The sequence below is a fragment of the Podarcis melisellensis genome, assembly GCF_964234715.1.
Source record: "Podarcis melisellensis genome assembly, chromosome: 4".
Lineage (NCBI taxonomy): Eukaryota > Metazoa > Chordata > Lepidosauria > Squamata > Lacertidae > Podarcis > Podarcis melisellensis.
In genome coordinates, this window is record NC_138531.1 from 63,731,710 (window position 1) to 63,748,663 (window position 16,954).

General features: G+C 42.6%; 1 protein-coding gene across 6 annotated transcripts in view; it reads right to left on the bottom strand.

The window, feature by feature from the left end:
• Positions 1-16,954, bottom strand: part of BCL9 (BCL9 transcription coactivator) — a 96,456-nt gene that overhangs the window by 6,409 nt on the left and 73,093 nt on the right. For 4 of the 6 annotated variants that reach the window (XM_081907853.1, XM_081907854.1, XM_081907852.1 and 1 more), the window contains exons 3-8: positions 12,117-12,193; positions 9,656-9,952; positions 7,349-7,665; positions 4,253-4,442; positions 3,415-3,511; positions 998-3,230 (exon numbers count right to left, since the gene is read on the bottom strand). In XM_081907853.1, the coding sequence (XP_081763979.1) occupies positions 998-3,230; positions 3,415-3,511; positions 4,253-4,442; positions 7,349-7,665; positions 9,656-9,708 (2,890 nt within the window). In that variant the 5' untranslated portion in view covers positions 9,709-9,952; positions 12,117-12,193. Of the gene's footprint in view, positions 1-997; positions 3,231-3,414; positions 3,512-4,252; positions 4,443-7,348; positions 7,666-9,655; positions 9,953-12,116; positions 12,194-14,084; positions 14,168-16,518; positions 16,559-16,954 lie in introns of all 6 variants that reach the window. The other 2 variants (XM_081907855.1, XM_081907856.1) reach the window with 2 other exon arrangements.

The window sequence follows — 16,954 nt, forward strand, 5'->3', positions numbered from 1 at the left end:
CATGTGAACCAAGAAAGGGGCTTATATTTTGTGCAAAGGCAAAAACCATTGTAGAAATCAGCTGGCATCTGCCTAAAAACCATTCACAGCCAAATCTGTGATCTAATGTTAAACCAACTTCCTCCCAGGAGGGATCTGTGAAGCCAAGCAAGACACAAAGTTTACCAAATGCTGTTTACCATCTGAATTGTTCAGTGAGGACAACTCTTCACAAAATGTCATGGTTTCAGGAATTTATATGAAATAATCCTTACAGTACAAAAATACTACAGGAACCAGCTTGTGATATGCAAGAGAGCTGGTTCTAAGTTTCCATGGGAGGAACTCTCAAATCCGCAACAAATTTGCTTCAGAACAAGGCAAAGGAGTTTACTCCCCCGCCCCCCTTCTCACATCTATTCCACTTTGGCATATGAGGTTGGATCCAGACATGCATGCCCTTCTGAGAAACATCTCAGATCCAGCAGAGGTTCCTGCTGGAGGAAAGGAGAACAATTTTTGAAGTCCCCCCGCCCTGAGGCCTCCAACAACACTTCCCATAGTGTTCCAGAAGGTCCCTCAACTCCCTAGTAGCTACAGAAGGAACTGCCTCTAGCAGAGTGTTCTGCTGATAGAACTCAATTTACCCAACACATGATACACTAGTAATCGCTCCAAGTCTACCCTGTTTCAACCTAGCCTGTATACAAAAGACTATGTTTCTAAGCTAGTGAGAGTAATCAGTTTGTGCATCCATCTCTTCACAGTTCAATTATGTCCATACATCAACTAGTACTATGACAATATCTTTACAGGGTTGTGCCCAACCCTTTACAGTCTTGTGCCCAACACAAAGCAGTTTAGGAGCGGAAAGGTAACAAGCTAGCCTGCCAAGTCTGGTGCATCAGGTTGTCAATAAAAGGAATCTGAGCAGAGTTTGTTTAAAGGAAAGGTAGCACCTTACTGACTATAAAGATAGTGAAGAAAAAGGATGGTAGAGAAAGCGAGCACAACTGACCTGATTCAACATTTCCCATCATGGCTGGTGAAGACATGGCAAGAGACGCTTTGTGGTTGGGGGGTATTCCAGGACTCTGCAGTGGGGGCTTTGGAGATGAAGTCCATCCAGGAGAAGGTGCAGGGAGGGACGGAGACTTGAGATGGACAGGAGAAGCGGCAGCAGAGCCCATAACAGGAGGAGATTTGATTGAAGCAGCAGCTGCTGCAGTCGGCCCTGCGAGTATCCCTGCCAGCTGGGATGGAGTCTGGGGGGACTTGAGGTTCCCGGAGGGCGAACCCAGCATGGGAGACTGGACCTGGCGCATGGTGGGGGACTTCAGTGGATTTATGCCTGGAGAATGAACCTGGCTGGCACCAACGGAAACATCCAAGGGCTTGCGTCCGAGGTTGCGTTGAACAGGAGGAGCTGTGTTGAGGCTGTTTGGGTTGCTGGAGGGATTCAGAGGTAGTGGTGGCATGTGGCTAAGCCGGTTGTTAGTCCTTTGGTCGGGCCCCATTTGTTCTCTGTGATTCCGGAGACCAACACCTGGGCCCTGAGACATAGGATGGAAAGGTCTCGGGCCCATTCCATAGTCCTGCTGGGGATGCTCACCAAATGGCATGGGCACCATTTTCTGCTGCGAGGGGAGTATCTCCGAGACACCTGGGCGCATTTTCATCATTTCCTCCGGGCCCACTCCAGCTTCCCTCATCTTCTGAGGTATCATTGGTGGATTGGAACTCATGTTGACATTCAGATTCACATCCCCCTTCATGCTACCAGGGCCCATCCCAAATTCCAAGTCCCTACCAGCTGCCATCTGAGGTGGCATCCCTTTGGGGAAGTCTCCCCTGGAGGGGCTCATAGACCCTTCAACCGGCATACGTGGGAAAATGGGGTTATTGCCGGGCTCCATGTGTCTTTGAGAGGGAATCATCCGGTTCATTTCCATGCCAGGCCTGATGCCTTCAATGCTCATGCCAGGGGGAAGTCCTAGCTGCTTTTCTGCCAGCTGCTGTTGAAAGATCTCCTCAGGCAGGCCCTGAGGATTGGGGAACCTCTCCCCTCGCCCAGGCCCACTGAACACACCTTGCCCAGGAGGGAAGTTTCGACCATCTGGCATTTTTGGCACATCTTCCGGCCAAGGGACACCTGAAAGCCCGGGTCTAGAACTGGCGTTTGGGACATTGGGACCCTCTATGTCAGGGTTTATCATTCCAGCAAACCCAGGCAGCCGCATCTGACCACCAGGCACATTGGGATGGGGGGCCATGCCCCTTGGGGGCAGTGAATGGGACATAGTCATACTTTCAGGAAAGGGCTCTGGGCCCCCAGGACCCCAGCCCTCACCTGGGGTCATCTGGTATGGAGGTGGGGGGCCTCTGACCAATCCTCGAGGCCCATGCTGGTGAACCATCATGTCTTGTAAAGAACACTGCTGTACAACCTGCTCCTGCTTCCTCCTCTTTTCTTCGTAGAACTCCTGTTGCAACTTCAGCCAGGCCACCTGCTCGGGGGTCATATGATCCAGGTGCTCTGGTCCTATAGGACCAGACTGAGAGTTTAAGGATGGTGGCCCAACTTCATCTGGTGAGAAGGGCATGTCTCGGTGCCCTGGAGGGCCAAAGGGAGCCCCTCCTTCTGTCCGGGGTCCTGGCCCTTTACCTAAACTTTGGGATTGAGCCATCAAGGCCTGTATTGGCCCTTCAGGCTTCTTTTGGGGACCATCCAGCACTCCAGAATTGGGCGGGGGAGGCCCAGCTTGGCCTCCAGTGAACTCCTTCTCATCTGGGAAAAGCATACGCTGAATATCTCGCAGAGTCTGCAGGGAACGTTCTCTATGCTCCAGCTGCTCCTGGGACAGTCCATCTGGATTTTCACCCATATTTGGTGGGTCCCCACCAGATACCTGCTGGTTGGGACCTTTAGGGTCCGCAGTGGAACTGTTACTTCCTTGGGAAACTGGACTAACGGCTCTATTACTGGGGGTTGAAGTTTGCCCAAATCCTTCAGTTTGTAGAGGGGTGGAGTTTGCAGGACTTCCTGCTGACATCACTTTACTTTCTAATCCAGGATTGTCCTGCTCAATAGGACATGGAGGGCCAGTAGGTTTGGGTGCTGGTGCCGGCACTGGAATGGGTGGAGTCTGCTGCATTTTGGCATTCTGGGGAGGAGTCTGCTCTTGAGAAGCAGGCAGCTGCGATGGAGCTTGGGGCTTTGTATCATTTCGAAGTGGTGGAATCTGAGTGTTCTGAAGAAAAAGGAAGACAAGTTAGTAATTTCACATGGCTCAAATGAAGCCTAGTTCTAGGGCAATAAGGAAGGCCAAGCTCTGAGTTCACCTTTCGCCAATCATGCTTTAACCACTCTGTCAAACCACTGGCAGCCTCACCCCTCCTGCCCACACTGTCTTCTCCATCTGTGAAGTTACTTACCAAAGGTGCAGTGTTTCGTTCCACCTTGTTAGAGATGTTCTGAATGTGAAAAGATACAATGGTTTCCACTTGTCCTTTCAGCACAGCTTCTGCAGCCCTGAAGACAAACACAAGTAGCTGAAGCATCACAGGGCATGTCAGTCCCTGTCAACAAAAGTCTGCACCCCTTTATGTAATTGATAACATACTAGCTGTCTTTTTTCTTAATCGCTCTTCATAGAAAGATTCCAGCACAGTGTACAAAACTAAGTGAAATTCGCACAATCAAACAAGATACAAAACAATATAAAATCTTAAGAACTAACATCAGGATAGAGTACAATTAAAAAGAAAATAATCTAAAATCTATAAAACATTGGCAAATGAGAAGGTCTTCCCCTGGTGCAAAAAGCTTGCTGGTGCCAGGCACACCCCATTAAAAATGGCATTCCAAAGTCCATCGGTTACCATTCAGTAGGCCCTCTTTCTGTAAACGTAATATACCTCTACTGAAGAGAGCAACATCTAACGAAGATGTTATTTTATGATTTAATTGGTTTCTATACCACCCTCTATCTGAAGTCCTCAGGGTGCTTTACAAATGCACAATTAAGTGCCAAATTGTCCACAAGGCAAAACACAGTTTTTCATTTTCCTAGAAGGATTCTCTTTCAAAGCAGAACATACATTCATGCCCTTCCTCGTGTGATGTGATGGAGATACAGGTACCTATTTAAGCAGATATGGTTGCAAGTGGAAGCTATGAATGGATATAACTTGTCATCGTGAATAAGCAGCAAACAGAACTAAACCAGAGGCTGTGGCTACTACATTCAATGTAAACTAAAGTGTCACTTACTTATTAGCCATCTCTGTTGAAAAGACATAGACCACTTTGGATGGAGTCTTCTGCATACTACCTGGCTCTGAAGGGGCTGCCTGACCATGGGAAGGTGTGGAAGATCTTGGGGCTGAGGCATTTGAAGGAGCCAAGGAGTGTGCAGTATGCTGGGACTCTTGCGATTTTGCATGGTCAGCAGAGCCAAGATCTGAAACGGAAGTAGTGGAGAGGTCTCAGTCTCAAGAAAGATAGCAAAATTCCATTCCCATCTTTCAGTAGCTCACTTAGTAGCACTTTCATTTTAGATACAGTACAATCACCCACCATAAGATTCATTTGTTCTGGCATTTATATAAGACAATTATTTCTTATGAATGCCCATCCTAATATTGATAGCTGACATTTACAACTTCAGGCTTTTTCTCCCATTTCCACCACAACTTCTACTATTGCACTTTGTGTGATTTAAAATCCAGTCATTCATAGTATACTCTTGTACATTTGTCAATTTCCAAACATCCACAAGGAAAACTCTTAAGAGTATTTTGGCCTGAGGGCCACATTCATCTTTGGCCAATCCTCCAGGGTCTGCATGCCAGCAGCAGGTATAGCAAACCTATACACTTTTAATGAAAACTTCCGTATGTGTGCGCACACAAAGGACGTGGTTTCACCCCTCCTCAGCTGATCCATGAAGAAACCCCCCCCCCCAAAAAAAGCAGGAAAGGAGTGATTCTCCATCCTCATCAGGGTACCCTGCTTCACCCACCAAAATATTGTGCATGGTTCCTCCCCCCCCCCCCCGGTCACCATTGATGCCAAAAGTCATTGGGGTCTTGGGGGCAGAGCACGGATCAGTCACAGCTGTTGTAAAAAAATCTGACTGGTTTCAAATCAGGAGTGTGTGTGGAATCCTCCACCGGCAAAGCTACTGAACCTTCCACATTGTTCGGCTAGATAAAACACTTTCCCACAGTTTGCCTCAAACTGAGATGGCCTGCCCATAGTTGTTTAGATATTTTAGTTTAAGACATACTATAAATTCTACCAAGGTAAGGCTAACCTAGGACAATTGCTCCCACCTTGACACACCAGCAATGACAACAGCACACAGGAGATTGTTCTTAGAAGCTTTACACCACTTCATTGCCTTTCCCAAGAAATACACTAGAGTCAAATCCTAGAGTCTATTCAAAATCAGTACAAACCTGATGTGTAAGCAACATATGCATAAGCCAGAGCATTCTGGCTGTATTGATTTTCTCAGCATATTTAGTGTAATATTTTCACATTTAAATTGCTCTTACCCAACACATGAGACATGGGGGTTGGTTCAGAGGCTAAGTGAGATACAAATGGTTTCCGAAACTTTAAGAAGTCCACACCACACAGTAATCAAGTAATAAAGTTTCAAGATCCACATATGGCGATACAAAACATTTTTTTTTTTTGCAAAACATCATAAGCAAAGTAAAATGAGAAACAAGTCACGTGTTGAAAAAAGTGCAGATGGGACAAAAAATGCCCTAATCTTCAGCTATGAACCCGTAAGGATCAAAGCGCCCCAAACTCGAAGGTGCTGCGCAAAAATTAAATACACAACATAATCTCACCTGTAGGCTTGCAATCAAATAACAAAAGGGAAAGCAAAAAGTAAAATAAAAGAGAAGAGGAGGAATTGGGGGGGGGGGGGGCGCCAGATATAATTGCATGCTTCAGCTCACTTGAATACAGCTAGTGGCCCCTGTGAATCTCTTGAGCCCAGCAGCCTCAGGACTGAGTAGAATTCAAGCAAAGCTTGACACATTTGGCCTTATGTGGAGAGCACTGGCCACTATCACACGAATTATGTTAGCCACTGAAGACAGTCCCAAGCACATGTGATTTACATAAACAGCACTTCCACAAGTGCAACAACACTCGTAACATGAACAGTGCCTATGATATTCCAAGCAGAACAGGACTTCTGAGACTGACAGATTGGAGCTGCATTCCTGTAGTCTAAGACACCATACAGTGACAACAGAAAGACTTTCCCTACCCCAATCAAAGCTATATTTCAAGTGGGTGGAAATGATGGTCAACAATTATAAGCTGTGAAAATATCTGACTGCTCAGAGACCAGCCTTACTGAGCTGGGATATACAGGAACAAGCACTACTCTAGAGCAAAAATTCCTCTCTGGGGGCTAAGCTCCCCTTACTACTCCCATCGTATTGTGAAGTGGGCAAGGATACACAGCATTAACCTAGTTCTACCCAACCTATGAAACACAGACTATTTATCATCTGTCCTACTCCAAATTTTGTTTCACAAGCTATTTCTTTCCTTATAGGCCTTCTCTGAGACAACTAATGTTCCTCTATTGAGGTTTTTAACCCTCTCTATCCCAAGAGGGTCTCAGTGGATTAACATATCTATGAAATTAACATGTCAACACAAAGAAAAAACAAAACTACCCACTTAAATATCCTGCACACAAACAACAAATTGTGTCATTTTTGAGAACCAAAGCAAAACCCATTCTTTTAACACTTACAGAAATACAGGCTCAGATTTGTTGGCTACTGCTTATGCGACATTACATAATTCACTAGAGATACCCAAGCACAGAATACACTCAGATCGTGTCATTTACGAATGGCACTTGGGACTTTTGATAGTGTGGTGCTTGCATTTAAACCTATGGAAAAGACACCCTTTTCCTGAGAAAATTAGCCCTTTGCCTGCAGTGGAAGAAAGGCCCACCGCTAGGCACGTATCAAAACTGACCACAGTATGCTGTGGGGTTCGTGGGACCTGCCTTCTTATCAAGCATATCAAACAAAACACTCTTGAAAAGACAAATTGTTTGCCTCTTTTTACACTTGAGGAACTATTAGTTTAAAAGGGGGTCACTGTGACAAGTTTCAGAACATGTGCTTTGGCAGGAAGCTGCTTTTTCCAAGTCTTCCAATCCAATTGTCAAAAATCTTCCTTCATGCCAATATACAAAACTGACTCATTTTGGCTGGTACAATTTCTAGGGTTCAGAGCAAGTTTAAAAAAATCACAGAGGCTCTCAGTAAAAGCTGGCACCCACTCATATTTCTGCCCCTTCACATGTAGACATACCTTTGATTTCAGATTCATCACTGGGAGTCCCAGCATCTCTTTGTTCAAATGAGTCCGCTGAAATGCTCCTCTCTCTCTTTCCTTTCCCTTTTGAACCATTGCCAGCCCCGTTCTTCAACCCCATGCTTCCTCCTTGTCCTGGGAGCACTTTTGGTGTGTGGCCCCCACTCTTGGGGTCGCAGGGAGAGGGCTGGGATTGGCCAGTTGAGCCCCCCTGTTTACCCTGGTTGGAGAATTTAGAGTCCAGCTGGGGGTTGCCAGATGGGGACATCACTGTAGGGGGACGGACCATCACCTCCTGCTTTGATTTGGGACTACTGGAAAAGAAAGGTGGGGAAGAAGAGTAATTTGTAATAAAAGATATAAGAATGCCAATTTACGCAGCAGTAGCCACCAGCTCAGCTCATTTTACAGAGTGTGGCCAACACCAGTAAGTTAAATTCATCCGCATGCACATTGTCCAGCAGCTATCTAAAAAAATGCCTTATTATCCAGCTTGAGGTATTACTACTTAAGCAAACAGAGAAAGGCAGCAACTACCCAGATCCTAGGAACCAGTCAGTCACATGGGGATGTACCTCTGTCACTTCTGTCAATAAAGACAATGGTTTCTATGTACAAAGACATGCCTCACACTAAGACCAGCACAAAGCAAATAAGCAGGGCACCATAAAGTTCACAATGCCACCCATCTGGATTCAAACAACACAGCTCAACTGACGGGGGGGGGGGGATGTTTTTCCATGAAAGTTCAACTGAATTTATACACAACTCTGAATTTCTATCCCTTACCAGCCAGCGGAATGTAAGTTTTAAAAATGCTCGCCTTAGTTACTTTCAACTGTTAGAGGCAAAAATTGCATCTTTCTGAAAACAAGTGCAAAAGTATATTGTATAATAGCACTGAACTAGATGTGGGGGAAATATGTTGAATAAAAAGAGCTGTATCTCAGAACTGATCCATAATTATAGTCAGCAGCCACAAAGTATATGTAGCCAACTTGCATGAAGAGGAACACACCAGATCAGGGGTAGACCTCCCTGATAATGGAAGCTGGTCTGTAAGATCACTCAATTTCTTTGAGTCGTAGATTACTTGAAAGAGCTGTAAGATGTACATGAGTGGCAGAAGATATGAATCAGCTCTCAGATACAATGTAATAAAAAAAACCCCCAGCAATAAAGAGGAGAAGGAACCTACCCACCCCTTCCACAATCCAATAATACACACTGGGTACAAATTTGCTTCTGGGCACAATTCTTTTGAAACGGATTAGGTCCAGAATACTTCAAGGATCCCCTCCACTCATACCATTCCTAAGATCATAAGGAGAGACCCTTCTCTGTGTCCCATCGAAGGTAGAAGTGTAGCTGGATGAGATATGAGAGGACTTGCTCCATGTCAACAACCAGATTACCATATTCATTTGGCCCATGGTTGGTCACTTCCTACACAGCTTTTCCCCACAGTTACTGAATAACTGTTTTTTCCCCAGAAGGCTTTTATAATATGAGGCAGATAATGCTTTTTTATGATTTTTTAAACTGCTAACTCTGCCTCTTTTGCAATTATTTTCAACCATTTTCATGAAACTGGTTTTTCTATATTGTAAGTTATCCTAAGTGGCATGAAGTTTGGGGTATTAATGCTCTGATAAACTAATAATAATAATAATAATAATAATAATAATAATAATAATTAAGAGATCTGGTTACCTCAGGCAAAATAGCTACAATTTCCATTCAATTTTGTGTTCTAAGGATGTTTCTTTGCACTTCTACTTATTTTTTTGGGGGGGGGAATGTTTTTGTTCCATCTATACAAAGAATATGCTTGCCCCCTGAACACCAAGACAGAAGTGACATGGGAACACTTCCTCTATGTGCCAATATTTACCTTCCCCATAAAATGGAAGTGGAAGCACTGTGTGCTGTCAAGTGGAATGGTCAAAACTGTCACCCTCTCAAAGGCTGTTTTGTCAAATTAGAGGATTGAGCCAGAGATCCTCAATGGGGGCAAAAAACAAGAAAACACAAGCGACTACAAAATCAAGAACCTCAAAAGAGATTGCAAAAACTTGTAATTTCTTATGAAATATCATATAAAGGCAGATAGAACCAGCACATGAAGAGAATTCTCCGTAGCAGAATAAACTTGAATAGCACTCAGCAGATGAAACTCACATGACAGGGGGTTCCAATTAAAGTACAGAAGGCAAATAGCGATTCATGTAATAATGCCACCAGAGAGACACACAGAGAGAGGGAGAATGTGTGTGTGTGTGTGTGTGTGTGTATGATATTTACCTCTGGGCATTTCCTGATGGGGAATTTCTCACTTTGGGGTTACTGGAATGCATTGACAGAAATCCTAAGCACACAGCCACACGCACTGAGGGGGGCTTCTTGTCAAGTTCCTCTGTTGCTGCTGGCAGTTCTGAAGCACTTTCTGTCCCTTGCTTTCCTCAGTGCTGTCGGTCTGCTTGTCTTTTTCCTTTTTGCTTCTCTCTGTTGTTGCACTGGGCCTTTCCCTCTCGCAGCTCCAGCATTCTCCAAATGTGTGACTCCTGCTGTTGTGAGGAAGTCTCGCATCTCCAGGGCAAACTGAACCAAACCCAGTCAAAGAACAAAAAAAGACTATTAAAAAGGGGAGGAATCTAGAACTAAATGAGATCAGTATATGGCTTTTTTTTCTCCACCCTTTTAACTGGAAGGGCAAGATGAGAAAGCTCAACCAGATGGAAGCTGAATGTACATTCCGATTATAAAATAAATGCTTTTCCGGTATTAGCTACGTAAGCAACAACCAGGTGTGCTAGATCTAACAGATGAGAGGGAGGAAGTTTCTCTGTACTCCAATCCAAGATCATGTACAAACACATTTATGTGTAGAGAAGCAAGTTGCTATAATCAATCAGTTCAAGCTTTCTAAAAGTACTACGCAGGCCACATCACTGCAAAAAGATATAGCAACATTTTTAGAAGATCACACAATTATTAGCACATCTTAAAAACAGGTAACAATTACCCTACTGAAACACAAGATGGTAATGGTAGGAGGGATCATTTCATGACTTCTGAATAATCAATATCCACCATCAAAATTACTGCATCGAAGTGCTAAGTATCCTATGTCAAAGTTGCTAGGCCCAATTTTCTAGACTACTGTCCATAAATACTATGTCTCAATCTACATTTAAATGAAAAGTTAGAAACACTGAACATTATGGTGTTTGAGCAGATTTTAACACAGGGCTTATTCATCACTACTATTACTAAAGGAATCTAAAATGTTTTTCTTCTTCATGCTGAAGAGTTTTGGAACAATTTTATATCAGATTCAATTTATTATCACAGTTTTTATATCAGAACAATTTTTGTATCTGAATGAAAAACTAGATTACCAACCTCTAACACTGGATGATAATATTCAAATTAAGTATTTTTTCATAATTCATAAGTTTATAAGCTATGAAGAAAGTAAAAGTATAAGAAAGTAGTATTTACTGGTCAGATTTCTTTGAAACACAGCAGTATATTTTGAAAGCAAAAAAACCCTTTTGTGCTGTTGAAATATACTGCAAGCATCTTCATATGACAATGTCGTAATACTGAATTTTGTCACTCTATGACACAGCATCAACATATCTTAATATCAGAAGATAGCATCAGGACATTTAAGTTCTTTTCCTCCTTCTACCATTCCTTCCTCAAATGCTTCAAAGTCTGAAGAAGGTCCTGCAAATTTAGCAAAGGATCCCCATACTCAAAGTATGTAAGGCAACAGAGATTTAAAAAAGATTTATTATCTTTGCTCATTGCAAGAAGAAGAATGTGCCAATTAAATTTCAGATAAGGTCACGGGACAGCTATTACTAATGTTGATGCTTAAGAACCTACAAGAAATACAATCCAATCTGCATTAAAGGACTGTATTTTACATAAGCCATATACAGAGTTATTGTGAGATCTTGTTCTCACAAGCACAGGACTCATTCTGCCCGAGAGCATATGCTAATACCCACAAATTAGACTTGGTGGTTTTGAGAAACTGAGACTTCTAGAAGCATTTTTAGTAGAAGTGGACAGGCATGCTTATTTAAACATTTTGGATGTGCCACATCTGAATCTGCTGTAAGCCAGGCTGTATTTCTACCCCTTCACCCGTAAAACATTCAAACACAAGATGGTAGGCATGCTTTCACTGAGGACAAAAGACCATAGCAGACTACACAGAATATGAAGCAGGAGACGAATTCAAACACTCCTGTCTACTACAAATCATCCCAATATAATGGACACTAATTTCACTTATCAATCCCAAAAGGCAAATTTTATTATTATTTTCTAGGTTAATGAAGCTAAAATGCAAGTCATCTTTTGGGACATGTTGGACAGGGCACATGTCTTATAGAAAAGCAAGCTTTGCCAGCCTCGTTTCTATTAATGCCACTGTCTCAGAAGAAACAATCCACAAAAGTTACTTTCAACCCAAAGTGCAGAGTTCACTGCAATCAGGACATCAATGGTCCATTCGTTCTTTTTGTAATATACTTATTATACGCAGCCATTTGACTTCATCCCTGGAGGCACACTCCATTGTCTCTCGAGACAGACGGATGCCAACAATATTATGCTGTCAAATGTTACAGCCAAGCAGACCATTATTAAAACCAATTTCAGTAGCTCATTCTTCAATATAATGTAGGGAACCCTGTATTTCTGCAAGCCTTTTGGCCTGTTCCCTTTGCTTCTAAAGGCAGCTTACCAGAACTCCAGTGTCACGACATTGTACTGATCATCCTGAAAATGGGTTCAGAAGCCCTTTGTAGACAAAAAGATCACCTGAAATAAGACAAAGCTTCATCAAGCAAAATCCACAGCAAAATGAGTTTTGCCCAAAGCAAAAGAAAATACACCCACCCAGTTTTGGAAATACAGGGCCAAATTAAACTAACCAGTTCCACTACTGGAAGCCTGAACAAAGTCTCCTGTAGCGCAACAGGGGGGGGCCCCACACCCCTTGATGGCTTGAGGTGTGTGTGTTGGGAGATCCCCTCCCACAACAGAGAACAAGGGGAAGAAAGGGGAGATTGTTCCATCATGCAAGCAGATAGCTTGTGCTGACAAAACATTGTTAACAGCATGACATTGTGTTCCTCCCACCACATCTGGAAGCATACAGTACTTGACAGCTTATCTGCCCTGATGTTTAAGGATTGGTAGACAAGGTGTATTACAAAAGACCTGCTAAGGAGGCAATTGCTCAACAAGTTGCACTGAAACAGAAGAACTGTCTCATCCAAATGATGGAGAGATGGATGGAAAGAGGGACACAATCCTCATCCCAAAATTAAAGATGTAGTGGTAAGTAAAGAATGCTTGAGGGGCACAGAAGTCTACTGCCTTCAACAGAATACTTGTTCCAGCAGTTACGATCCTCTTTTAGGCATTTAATATCTATTCTGCCCAACAGTTAGTGGGAACAACATTTAACTCTGAATTGTTATGTTCTTTTCATAGATCCATTGAAATACAAACTAGATACTCTGAGCCAGGTCCGAGGTACAAAACACACAGAAAAAACAGGATAGATCCTTCATGCTGCTGCTATTGAAAGAGTGATGTGTCATCCCTGGATCTGTAGCTGATTAAGCAAAAATATTACAGCCTACTGCGCCAGCCAATTTTCAGTGACTGATACGTAATTTCTGAAGAGATCTAAAACTTGATTATGACCTAGACCTCCTGCTGTGGCATTTCCCAACTGGGGTACAATTCTAGAGAAAGGTTGGGTCAATATTATTTTTAAATATTGCATGTATTTTCAGCATTTTTGTATTATGTTCCAATTCCATCACTGTCTTCTTCACCTACTATAAGATACAGAGAGTTGCTGTTATCTATAAGATATGCTATGGAAATGATTCTACAGTGCTAGAAGGCAACTCATAGCCAAGCTGTTGAACAATAGCTGGAATACCCTTTGAAACCAAGAGGCGAAGAAAAATAGAGCTCAACTGACGCAAAAACCCAAATTCTTTCACAAAGTATTGTTAGCTTCCTTGAGTCAAGAAAACTGATGGCTCTGCTGCCTATCTTCCTTTTTGTCCTTCCTCTCTCATTTTTTTCCCTTTGTCTTGTTCTCTTTTGTGCGGTGACTGTGTGCATTGGAGTGAGTGTGTCTGTCTACAAAAGAAAACTTTATCAAAACAGATCCTAGACAGAGGAGGAGTCTAGAGATGGCACACTGATGAATCTAAGATGGAAATGCACAGAGTTCACCTTAGAAGAGGAATAGGAATGCAGTGCATCTGCACAAATATGACAACCCACTTCTATTTCAGCAGAAATACACCAACAGATGGTAGCACAGCTCATGCTGAAGCTGGAAACCTTACTGGAATCAAAGCAGAATGCAACCCAACAGTATATTCAATCCCAGCAATAAACCATCACACACAATTCAAGTGAGCAAGATCTACATGGCAAAGTGCAATATCTACTGAGGGCTCCTAGAAAAGACCATTGGTAGCAGTAGTGGTAGTAATTAGAAGATTCTGATTTAGAAAATACAAACTGGAGACTTGTGAGCAGTTGTGGATAGAGTAGTAAGCTGAAAAGCACAAAATGGTTAAACTGCCTGTTTGACTAGACCTGAACCTCGGCAAACTAGTAATTGCTAGATTGGGATTAGGCTCATCTAGCCCTGAACCTAAACAAGATGTGTACTTACCTCTCCCACCCTGCTCTGTACAGGAGTGTTTGGGTGGAGAATTGGAGTCAGGGTAAATGTGCGGACACACATGTAAAAGCATCCTGCCAAGTATACAAGGAATAAAAGAAGTGACTAAACTGTAGTCCAGATCCAGCACAGCAAACTGCAGAAGTTGCCCACCAATTCCTTTGACCTGGAGTAATGAGTGACTAGGGAAACCCAGAGAGATGGGCGGGGTATGAATAATAAAATATTATTATGAGAGCAGAAGTAGTCAGATAAAGGACTCTGCCTGCTATTTAAGAGACTGATCGCTGAAGCACTTTATCTCCCCCTCTCAGTGCTATGGAGCTCTGCCTTGGAAATGGGGGAAAGGGCTGTGCGCACGCTAGCATGTCTGAGAGTGTGCTCGGTGCCTGTATGTTGGGTGAGCGTGCACACATGCACACTAAGTATGCACAGGGCATTACCATGGCTGGCATGTGGCCCTCAAGACGGGTGGCTAACCAACAATGCAGCCCTCGGGTGAAAAATATATTGGCCACTGGATGTGCTATTTTCATTCAAAATCTTGGAGAAGATGCAGCTATATTAAGCCACTCTCTCTTATGAATCAAAATCCCTGGTTTGCGACAGGTTAAAATTACATCATGCAAACTTTGGAAGTTGCAGGTTTCCTTTATGGCAGACAAAGAATAAAGGATCTACAGCACACAAAGAGAAGAAATATTCTCTCCCACTCAGTGTACCTCTTTTCTCAGATGATTAAGAGAGTTTGAGTTGGGCAGAAGCAACTGTTAAGAATACTGGATGATGAATGGCCAAGGGTTGATATCTCTGACATACAATGTCCTATGATAAAGATCTATAAGCAGAGACTTCTGTCAATAGTTCAATAAAAAATACATTATGACAGACACACACACACACACACACCCTGGTCTGCAAATGCTCAAAGTCCATGTTACACAGTTCCCATACAGTTCTTTAACATCCACAAAATATACCAATGAGGTACATAGACTTGGAAGTGTAGTCTACTCTATATGATCTGTTTTCCAAGTATGTGGCAGTTTAATTGCTTCTGCAACACAGTCTCCTTCAGAGGACATTAATACACATCTCCAATACTGACTTTTCAAGAATAAAGGGCTTTTAGAAGACCTATAAAAGAAAAATGATAGCAGAGGAATGTAAAGGTGGCAGCACACAGGGAAGAATGCAACAGGTTTCTCTCCATCTTGGCAGCTCACTATGCAGTTTCAATGCAGAAGGTGTACACAACAGGTTCTTTAAATCTAAAACTGTAATTTTGCCTGCTCCCACAAGATAGATAATACTACATGCCAGGAAAAGGTATTCCATTTTAAAAAAAAGAATATGCAAGTTTTCAAGTTACAGAATTTGTCACACCATGTAATCATAGCTTGTATGCAGTAGAGATGTTAGCTTGGTGAAAAATGCAAGTAATGTAGGGATCTGTGTGTTTCTTAACCATGCAACTGTGTGTTCCAGTTGTGCCTGGTTGGCAGGAGGGTGCGGAGAAGAGAAAGCTGGAACCTTAAGATCCTAATGGCACTATGAAACCAAGTCTACACAAAAGTAAGTCTGACTGAATCCAGTAGGGCTTATTCCCAGTTAAGTAGGACTAGGATTGCAGCCTAAATCCCCTATGCTGAGAGATATTGAAGAAATGTGCATATCAGGAATGCTTTGATTTCATTTCCTTGCAGTTCCCCCACCAAAAACCAGTCTCTCCCAAGGTTCAGGAATTGTGGGTGGAGGTCTTGAGGAGGAAGGAAAATCCCTGAAAATCAAGAGGAGGCACCTTCTCCAAAGTAGAAAGATACCTCCACTCTTATTATGGGGCATTCCTTCCTCCTCAGCCTCCTCATCCCACATCTTATTGCATTCAGCAGGGCAGGAAAGCCTGTTTCCTCTAAACCTGTTCCACAGGCTTTTCTCTGGATTCATCCCACCACCCCTTTTCAATTTCTGTGCATTAACATCAATGCTCCCCTTTAACTGGGAAACTGGAAAGAACATCAGATGTGATGCAAGTAATGGCCATTACAGGGACAAGAATCAAGACTACTGGCTTGAACTGCTGTAGCTAGCATGTGATCCGATGCCCGAGAGTTAGAGCAGAGATAAATGAAGACCATGGCCAGGATTAAAATCACTGAGAAGATTCATTCATTTATTTTAGAAATATCTATCTTGTGCCAATTACCATAACTTAAGGCTTTTGTTAACACTTGGCAACGATCTCAACATTGCTCAGATACTTTGCACATATTTTCTTTATGATTTAAAATTTATAGAATTGATTTGTGAAGCACAATTGTCTGTATGTTGATGCAATGTAACTTTAAAAATTGAACAGTAAACAATATGTACAGACAATTCCATCATTCACATTTAAAAATCACTAAAAATAATTAAAGAGTACCTTGAGCTTAAAAAAATAATTCAAGTGAAGATGTTTTTGCCTGTTGCAAACAGGTTTTCAAAGCTAGTGGTTAGAACACCAATATAAATAAGATCAGTTGCCTGAACAGGTGGATAACTTTGACAGTTTCAGCCATGGTCTGCTTCAAACTGCCTGCCCTAGAGATAGATAAAATTTTGATTCTTTGACATACTAGAGGCACTAGCCAACACTTACTGTCCAATAGGCTGAGAATAGATGGGTGGATTCAACACCACCTATAAAAGGAAGTCCTTGGACATTCAACTAATCCCTGTGACTACAGTATTTAAAACAATTGCAATACAGTGGTGCCTCGCAAGACGAAATTAATTCGTTCCGCAAGTCTCTTCGTCTTGCGGTTTTTTCGTCTTGCGATGCACGGTTTCCCATAGGAATGCATTGAAAATCAATTAAT